At 51.7% G+C, this 10,111-nt stretch overlaps 1 protein-coding gene across 1 annotated transcript; it reads left to right on the top strand.

Moving 5' to 3' along the window:
* The first annotated feature begins 384 nt into the window (after positions 1-384).
* On the top strand, positions 385-1,257 carry LOC123040946 (uncharacterized). Its single transcript, XM_044463658.1, has one exon. It carries the CDS (start codon positions 530-532, stop codon positions 968-970), a length of 441 nt encoding a protein of 146 aa, XP_044319593.1. The 5' UTR covers positions 385-529; the 3' UTR covers positions 971-1,257.
* The last annotated feature ends 8,854 nt before the right edge of the window (positions 1,258-10,111 follow it).

Here is a 10,111-nt window from a genome sequence, read left to right as displayed (position 1 = left end):
GGTAGATCGGGGCCTCCCTGCACTCCATTCGAGTCAATGGAGGAGGGAAATGACGACTCACAAACAGAGGAGGTGTGGCGGCGCAGTGTGCCATGAAAATCTCGATGCATTTTAATAATGTGAAATGAGATAAAAAAATATTTGCATCGAAGTAAGGCAGTAGAGCGTATATATGAAGGGATTATGACACCAAGCACGTTTCTAGGTCGATCCTATCAGTTTACGAGCAACAAAAACAACGACTCCATGTCGATCGAGAGAGGGAAAATGAAAGGAAAACCAAAAGTAAACGCAAAAGCCCAGCTTTCGTGATCCGGATCCGTCCCGAAGAAACCCCCCGGTGGTAACTCGACCGTTAGTTCCAAACCCCCCGTCCAACATAAAAGGACTTCCAGCACGCAACGCAACGCCCCCGATCGCTTCGCTCGCTCACTCACGGAAGCCAAACACTTTGCCTCCGGCCGGCCGCCAGGTTACCTTCGGCTTGGCCAGTTCCTCCCGCAGGCCAAGAGCAAGAAACCCCGCAGCAATGCCTCACCACCACGGCGCACTCCCCGACGAGGAGGCCCCGTCGCCGCGGCCCTCCGCCGCCGGCTGCTACACCTTCCTCCGCTCCGCCGCATCCCGCCGCGGCCACGGCCACGGATACCGGCGCCTCGAGTCGGCGTCCGTCGGCGTCGACGTCGTGAGGGTGGAGGTGGGCACGACGGCGAAGGCGAGGGGCGTGTTCCACGTGGACCCGGCGGTGCTGGAGGCCGAGCCGGTGCGAAGGTTGGTGGCCGCGGCGGGGCGGCGGACCGCGGGTGGCGCGGTGGCGGTGGCCGTGGACGCGCTGCTGTTCGAGCACCTGCTCTGGCTGGCCGCCACCGACGGCGCGGCCGCCGACGACCTGTCCGAGATCGTCGAGTTCTACTCGGAGGAGGAGGACGAGGGCCAGCACAAAGGCCACGGGATCAAGCTCAAGCGCTAGTTAAGCTTCTTCAAGCTAAAATCGATTCGTCTAGCGATGATTCTCATCGTATTACGGACGAACGTGTACACCATAGCATGTACTACTACTCCGTGTAGTAATTCGATCATCCACTAGTACGTACACTAATTAAGCTGCTAGCCAGGGATGCATGGTCCACACATGTGTCTGTGGATCGATTCAACTGGATCATGCAGGTTCATAGCGCGAAAGAGCGTGGAACCTGGTTAATTTCTTTATCATGTAAGCTTATTATTAAGGTTATAAATATGTGATGATGGAAGAAACATTTGCTTACAACAAACACATGGTGGGAGGGTCACTTGGGTGGCATGGCATGCCCTGCAGATTCTCTTGCGAGCCTGCTACTTTTGGCCGTCGCGTAGGTAGAACTGCAACACCCGCCGTGGCGACGGATTTCCGAGCATGACTCTTCGTGAAAAAAGAGTCGATGGACCGGACGTGGCAACTACCCTGAGGCGTGACCTGAGCTAGTCCATCGTGGATGGTCTCAGTGTCAATGCGAAGTAGTGTGGCAGGCAGGAGGCCACATAGATGATGGACAGACCGTGCCGGCCGGTCAGCCGGAGCACCCCAGGTGCCAGGGTGTCCCGCTCCGACCAGCACGACGCTCCGGCGCCGGTAGGCTTCCCGGCCGGCGGGCGGGCCAGGTGGGTGCTGCTGCAGCTAGCCGACGCGCGCGCGGGGGCAACTTGTTGGTGGGTCGATGTCGTCGTCGAGGCGTACCTGTGATGGATTGGATCAGCTGCCTAGGCCCCAACCAAATCAAACAGAATGCAGGCGATGTACTTAAAGCGACACGAGACGTGACAGCCGCCGGACATGCGACGAGGTCGCTGCTGCCTGAATATGTTAAGCCTGCCTGCGTGCGTGCTTGATCTTCCACGGAACGTGCATTACATATACAGCAGGCCTCGTCGCCATCCCTTCGTCTCTACGGATCAGCCACGGCTATATACAGCTTACTTACTTACCCAGCACCTACCTTGCGATGCCGACGCGCGAGCTAGAATCCAACACGCCATGCCAAAAGGGTCGACGCCCACGACACGACCAGCACCCGCGCGTGGCAAAGCCGACCGCGACAACCGGCGCCCCGACTCAGCTGAACACCGGGAGTCGTTGGTTCGCCTCCATCCCAAGTTCAACTCGTGTCACCTCACCTCTCGCACCGTCGCCACGCACAGAGCGATGCGCTCGACGTGAACTGCAATGGCTTCCCTGGGGACTTAATTTGCTGCTACGTGAAAGGAACCCGACACCCGCATACAGGGACGGATTCAAGGGGGGACGAGGGGGGGCGAGACCCCCCCTGACGATCGTGTCGCCCCTTAACAGCGAGCAGTTGTTCGCTATTTTTTCTCGCCGTATAACTGTCCGTGGCTTGCTTCGCCCCCCCTATAGCCCATCTACTGTTTTACAAGCAGCGGTTGCATGCAAAAGGCCCAGTCCCCGGAAAGTAAAAAAGGGGCGCAGCCCATCACGGAAGCAAAGGGGTCAGGACTCACGCACGCACTCACAGTTTGGACTTTAGATCTCCTCTAATCTCGCTTCGTTTCCAATTTTCTTCTGCCCTCGCCTGCCGCCGGCCGCCGGCCGCATGCTAGTCTATCGAATATCTCCGTCAAGAAGGGAAGGGGACATGCAAGCGCCGCCATGTTGATCCATCTCGTGTTCTAGCCGGCCGGCCGCTTGGATGAGTGACCAAACGATGAAAAAGGTCAGTTTATTTTTGCATTAGATTAGTTTGTGTCTTCCAAACTGTAGAAGTGTAATACTAGAACTACAGACATTAACAACTAGCTACTCCGGATGAGTGACCCCCTAGTCCAGCAGAAAAAATCGATCTTTGATACTTCTGCTTAAAAATCACTGAATTAAAAATTTGTGTGATTTTTGTTCCTATTGTGGAACAATGGACATACGTAGACTATCTAGGGGTATGTTTGGATCGGTGTTATTATTATGGAACAACGGACATATGTAGATTATCTAGGGCTATGTTTGGATTACAGCCCCGAAGTGCCTGAGCAAATATTTTTGCGTTGACGATAGTGGTATCCTCCATTTGGAAACGAGATCCAATTATTTGCTCGCCCAAGCCCCATCACCTGTTTCCATTTGTTACATAGCCATTTCTTTGCCTAGACCATTGCGGTCCTTTCCTCCGCATAAATGTTGGCCTGCCGTTGGTTGCCATGGTGACCATAGGCACAATCCAAACAAACTCCAAATCTTCCAATGTTTACTAGGTTATTATGTGACTATCTATCTTATCATTTTGAGATGCTTCTAGTTCTTGCCCCCCCTATCTTTATTTTCTGGCTCCGTCCCTGCCCGCATATATTACCATACCGGCGTCGGCATGGCGAGCGATCTGGTTTCGTCAGCAGCAAACCGCCCGCATGGTGGTGTCACGACCTTCTGAGCGCTCAGCACTTCAAAAACTTGGCATGTTCTCTAGACTCTACTAAAGATTTAACTAACAAAATATTAATGAATGTCAAGAAAAATTATCTTATTGAATTTGTATTTGAACATAGTTTTCAAAAATATAATGTTTGGTGACATGCGTAAACATTTTATTAGTTTAATCTATGGTTAAAATTTGACACGAAATACAATGGGGACCAATAAACCCGGACGAAGGTAGTAGTAGGCAGTGTACAAGTATCATCTGTAGCTACGAGCTGCTACAGTGCTACTCAAAAAACCACCAGAAATGCGCCTAATGTTACAGTGCTACAGTACTATCATCAATGGAGTTATTTACCCAAAATCATCACACTTGGGGCTAGGGTAACAATTTAATATCACATTTAAGTCAGGGCACAAAAAACCACCAGAAATGCGCCTAATGCGTAACGCGGAGCACTGATGCTGGAATTTAGTCGTAAAAACAGCGAAACCGATAGGTGGGGCCTACCTGTCGGCTGACATGGCGTGCCTATGTGGACAATTTGCTGAGTTGGACGAGGGTCCCACCTGTCAATGACTCGAGTGTTTATCTTTTTCACCTTTTCTTTTTATTTCTCTCTCAATTTTCTCCTGGGCATTTTAACGAACAGGTTATGGGCGTGTCGTCAATGGCACCACGCGCAGGCGAGGCCGCGCGGCGGCGCACCGTGGAGCCGGCCGATGTAGTCGCGGCAAGGAGACGCACTGCCCGCCCGCGCCTACCACGGGCCCGTGGCCTCCCCGCCGTAGATGGTCAGGGACGGACGTGCCCTCCACCGCGTGCGCCAGCACGGGGCGCGACCATGGCTTCCATGAGCACGGGGCGCGCAGGAACTCGCATCCACGGCCCAGACCGGAGCGCCGGTGACCGAGTGCTGGAGCTGCTGTGCACGGCGGCGACGACACCGTAACACCTCGGCCCATGCGTGCTTGCTTCCGCCGCCGCTTGCTGCTTGCTTGAGCACGGGCGAGATCAGGGCGTCCCGGCGTGCGCGGCGAACACGGGCGTGGCCATGGCGCTCCATGACGGGCGCGGCCAGGGCCTCCCGGCGGGCGCCACAAGCGCGGGCGTGGCCATGGTGCTCCACGACGGCGCGCGTGGCCAGGGCCTCCTCGCGGGCGTCGCGAGCACGGGCACGGCCAGGGCCTCTGGCGGTCGCCGCGAGCACGGAAGCACGGGCACGGCTATGGCGCTCCACCACGGCACGCATGAGTTACCGACCGGAACTTTGCCGGATCCAGGCGCTGTAGAGGGCTGGAGCAACGCGGCGGGTGGAGTTCATCCATGGCGGCGGGCATGGCAGCCGGCTCTTGTTTGAGAGAGAGACCAGCGAGGAAGGAGGATGAAGGAAAAGAAAGGGCGGCGAGGGGAGCTCCAGCAGCTGGGCACGGCGGCCAGGTCTCGGATGACCAGCAAGGGCAGCAAGCTGTGCCGGCGGCGTGCAAGAAGAAATGCCAATCACCTGTTTGTTGAAACGCCCAAGAAGAAAATCCCCGGGAGAAAAAGCAAAAATGGAAAAGAGATAAATACTTGAGTCATTTACGGGCGGGACCCTTGTCCAACTCAGCATATTGTCCACACAAACAAGCCACGCCAGCCTGACAGGTGGACCCAACTTGTCAGTTTTGCTGTTTTCGCGTGCTTATCAGACAATCAGTGCTCTTCGTTAGTCATTAGGCACAAAATTGATGGTTTTTTGTGCCCTGACTTAAATGTGGTACTAAGTTGTTATCCTAGCCCGAAGTGTGGTGGTTTTGGGTAAATAACTCTCATCAAGGTGACAGACATCTCAAGAAGGAACGCTCCAACTAGATTAACTTGTACTCCCTCCGTAAACTAATATAAGAGCGTTTAGTTAGTATTCTAAACGCTCTTATATTAGTTTACGGAGGGAGTACTAGGAAGAAGGAACAAGCAACACAACAACTTCAGTGGCCAATGGCTTCTACCAAGACGCCAACAAAAAAGAGGAACCGTGAGTACTGGAATACCTTCATCATCATGAGGGTTCCTAGGATTCTGTCCCAAAATCGAATCGACGACAATCGATTTCCATGAAAAAGACACGGGCCGAGCCAGAGACGAGAAAACGGGCCAGAGAGGGTGAGCCAGAGACGACGAGGCGTCGACACCATACTTCTCTGCAAAGAGGTGTTTCGTCCCCGACAGGAAATAAAACCTTCGCTTCAAGATGGCAAAAACTAACGAACCCTACCCCCTCAGTTTCAAAATATAGTGCATATTAGATCTTTTTTCTTTCAAAATCAAACTTTGTGAACTTTGATGAAGTTTATAGGAAAAATTATCGACATCTAGAATACTAAATCAATACCATTACAATTATCATGAAATATATTTTCATACGGTATATATTTGGTATTGCACATATATATATATATATATGATTTTCTCCAAAAACTTGGTCAAAGTTTATGAAGTTTCACTTTTGAGAAAACCAATGCATGCTATATTATGGAATGGAGGGAGTAGAAGAGAGTATTTTTTAAACATCTAATAGACTGGACCTGAATTCATGGAGGTTGCATCTCAAGAACGGGTACACAAAGAATACCATCAAATTCTCATCAAGGTTACATCTCAAGAATGGGTACATAATGAATAACATCAAAGCTAATTGATATGTGATTTAATCAGGCACAAACTATACAGCAGCAGTCAAATGCAGATAAGCCTTCGTTAGAATCTCTCGGCCGGAAATGACCGCTCTCGGTCTCGCTCTCGCGCACGCAACCTGCCTCGCCCCATCCACCTACCACCGTAGCCACCAGATCCGGCAATCCCGCCGACGAATCCCGCACGCCGGCGCACCGCGGCTTCCTCGTCGGTCGCGCGGACTTCTCCCCCTCGCCCGTTGGTCGCGTTGACTTCTCCCCCTCGCCCGTTGGCTCGCCATGGAGAGGAGGGAGAGAGGGGCGCGGTACGACGGGGAAGAAATGGTGGAGGAGATGCATCGCGCGCGTATGAGGAGGACGATGCGGCTTCCTTCCAGGGGGACTCAAAGGTCAAGCTAGTCACGCGGATCTGCGTGGAGGCGTCGGAGGAAGAGATGGAGCGGATGATGGTGGGGGAAGAGATTTCACCGGAGGAGGTGATTGCGTGGGGGCGGGCGGAGATGATCTCGCCCTCACCGGCGAGCAGAGCCAAGTGGAGAGTGTTCTGGTCTCTCCAGCCCTCTCTCCCATGAGCTTAGTCAGGGAGATTTTGAATCCTCCACGCCTCCAGCAATCTGCCTGGGACCTTGGTACGCCGCTCAAGTGGGCGGCTGACCCTGGGTCTCGTGCGATGCCAGATGGGGTGGATCTCCGACAGCGCACAGTTGGGATGCGGCTGAGCAAGGCCTCACCGGAGAAGACGCAGGTTGCCAAGGTCGAAGAGATACTCTGTTTTGCGGGAGGGACGCCGCGCAGGCCCCACACGTTAGTGAGAGAGTATGGAGGAGGTGTGACCCTAGTCAAAAGGCGGAGGAGCGTGCTGAGGTGGAGCAGCCACGTGAGGAAGAAGGGGATGCCATCAGGGCCTACTTTGGGCAGCTGTGGGGAGGGGACGCGTCCACAAACCCTAACCCCCCTCGGTCCTAGTCTAGATCGAGAAGTCCCTCCGCCGCCGCCGCTCCTTCACCGTTGCAGACTGCCACCCCGCCTGCGATCAAGATCAACACCGCCTCTCAGTGCCCACTATTTCAATTTCTGCAAGTGAGTGGAGAGGGGAGCAGCCCAACTTCTCAGATCTGATCGAGATGGCTGATGCTCAGGGTCGTGGTCGTCGGCGAGGCAGACGCGACCTGAATAGGCATCAAAGGCGAGGCGATGGTCATCTTGAACAAGCTGATCATGGAGGGAGCGGGCAGAATGTAACGCCCCGGATTCGATGCGCCAGGTGTCTGCCAGTTATTCGCCATCATTGCCATGTCATTTGCTTGTGTGTTGCATTTTATCATGTCATCATGTGCATTGCATCGCATACGTGTTTGTCTCATGCATCCGGGCTTTTTCCCCGTTGTCCGTTTTGCAATCTGGCACTCCTATGTCCTCCGGCGTCCCCCTCTTCTCTCTTTTCATGTGCGGGTGTTAAACGTTCTCGGAATGGACCGAGTCTTGCCAAGCGGCCTTGGTACACCATCGGTAGACCGCCTGTCAAGTTTCGCGCCATTTGGAGGTCATTTGATACTCCAATGGTTAACTGGGTAACCGCAAAAGCCTCTTTTGTCTTGCAGCCCAACACCCTTCCAAACTGGCCCAAAACCCATCCTAACCCCCTCCATGCTCTCGGTCGTTCGATCACGATCGTGTGGGCGAAAACCGCTCCTCATTTGGACTCTCCTAGCTCCCAGAATCTATAAATAGACCCTCCCCGTCCAAATTCGCGGATGAAATCCTACCCTAACCCTAAAACTTCCCCCGCCGCCACCGGACATGTTCAGTCCCGCCGGACACGTCCAGCCGCTGCCCCTCCGCGAATCCTGCATCGCCACGTGTCCCCCGCGCCTCCTCTCTCTCCTCCCCGCTGCCGTCGGCCCGCCGAGCCCGCGCGGAGCCCGCCCGAGCCCATCCGGGGCCCGAGCGCCGCCCCTCGCCGGCCTCCTCCGACCTCCTCCGCGCCGTGCCCCTCGCCGGAGCTCGCCCGGCCACCACCCCGCTCGCCGGAGTTCCCTCTCCGGTGGATCTGGAAAAGGTGGACCAGATCCACCACTCCCTCCAACCAAATGCGGCATCCCCGTATCCCGGATCCCTCCGTCCCGCGTTGACTTTCGCGGAGGTATAAATCTGCCAAGTCCCCGAAATATTTTGAATAATGTTGCCCTATTTATCGCATCATAACTCCATGCATACTGCTCTGTTTTGTGCGTGTAATATGTAAAATTGTTCGTCTCAATGAGTACTTCATTTCATTCCATTGCATCATGTTCATTTGAGTTCATCTTGATGCCTGAATCATCGTTGCAAGAGTGCTATATGATGTTGTCTGCTGTCTGTTAACAGAACATGCTCATTTATCATTTTTGCCATGATTGATGTGTGCATCCTATGAGGTTGATGTCTACATGTGTTTTGAACTATGCCACGCCATCTTTACAGTGGTGCCATCCATGTATTTTTGTGAGTTGTGTAGTGAGTGCATCAAGCTTGTTAAGTAGGGTACTTGTTGTTGTTGTTTTGCTAGGCTGTTTCTGTTATTTCCTGATGCTATGTAAACCTACTGCTACAAGTCATTCTATGCATAATCTGGAGTTGTTTACTAAGAATGTTTTGTTATACATGTCATGCTCTATCCATCCATTCCCATGGTTGCAATTATAGCCTGCTGTAGCTTGTTGTAATCTTGCTCCAAAGTTGCTAAATAATGTTGCTGTCAGTCTGTTAACATTAAGTTCAGTTGTTGCCATGATTGTTGTTAGTGATCCATGCACCCTATGAACTTGCTCTTGCCATGCTTAACTTCATAAACATGCCTTCTTACTGTTGGTTGCCTTGCCATGCCATTTATTGCTCTGTGGTGAGTGGTACAAGCTCACCAACATGCCTACTTATCGTTGTTCCTGCCATGTATGAATCTGTCATATAACTTGCTATGTTTACATGGGTGCCATCATATCTTGTGATCCTTTTTGGCTCATGGTCAGTAAAGGACTTTTGTTCTATGCAATTAGTAGGTTCATGCCATGCCTTTGTTTGCCATGATAAGTTCCTGTAACATGTTGTTTGATAGCTCTAAACATTGCAACCTGATGTTATTTTCTGCAAAGTCTGAACTGTTATTATTTGCAATCTTGCCATGTGTGTTTGAGCATGTTCTACTGATTTATGGAGATAGCTCAGTGTTCATGTTTTGCTATTCTTTACCTGTACATCATGCCCATGCCTTTTGTTTTCTTGTTGAGGTCCTGTAGCATGTTGTTTTGATGCTTGCAATATGCCTAGTTGCTGTTTTGGACAGCTTGTCCTTTAAACTTGTTTCATGTGTGTGTGTTGAACCGTTGCTCCGTTTTGAGTGTGCTCTATATGAAACTTGCTTGATTTTGCATGTAGTTTCATATTATCATGTTGCATCCATGTTTTGAGGTGTTTGCTTGATGTTTGTATGCATTTTGCATCAATGCCATGTTTATCTTGTTTTGCTCATATCTTCTAGGCCGTAGCTCTGAACTAAATGAACTTTATATGTAACTTGACTAGAATCTCGTGTAGATCATCTTGGTGCATCTTAACTTGCTGTTTAACAACTTGAACATAATGTTTATTCAAATCTGGACCAATTTTGAAATTTGCATATGAGAACTTACCGGATTTGTTATATGTTGTTCCCAGCCTCATTTAAACTTGCCTTGATGTGTTGCTCTTGTTTGCATCATATCTTGCCATGAGTAGCTTCATGTAGTCTTGTCTTGCATCATGCTTGTATTGTGCATCATGCCTTGTTCATGTGTGGTGTGTTTACCATGTTGTGTGCTTCTTCTCGATAGTTCCCGTTTCGTTGCGATCGTGAGGATTCGTTCGTCTACGCTTGGTTCGGCTTCATCCGTTCGTCTTCTTCATGGACTCGTTCTTCTTCCTTGCGGGATGTCAGGCAAGATGACCGCTACCCTGGATCTCACTACTATCATTGCTATGCTAGTTGCTTCATTCTATTGCTTTGCTGCGCTA

The sequence above is a fragment of the Triticum aestivum genome, chromosome 2B (assembly GCF_018294505.1).
Source record: "Triticum aestivum cultivar Chinese Spring chromosome 2B, IWGSC CS RefSeq v2.1, whole genome shotgun sequence".
Classification (NCBI taxonomy): Eukaryota; Viridiplantae; Streptophyta; class Magnoliopsida; order Poales; family Poaceae; genus Triticum; species Triticum aestivum.
The sequence above is the reverse complement of the archived record's forward strand: the minus strand, read 5'-3'. Positions and strand labels throughout refer to the sequence as shown.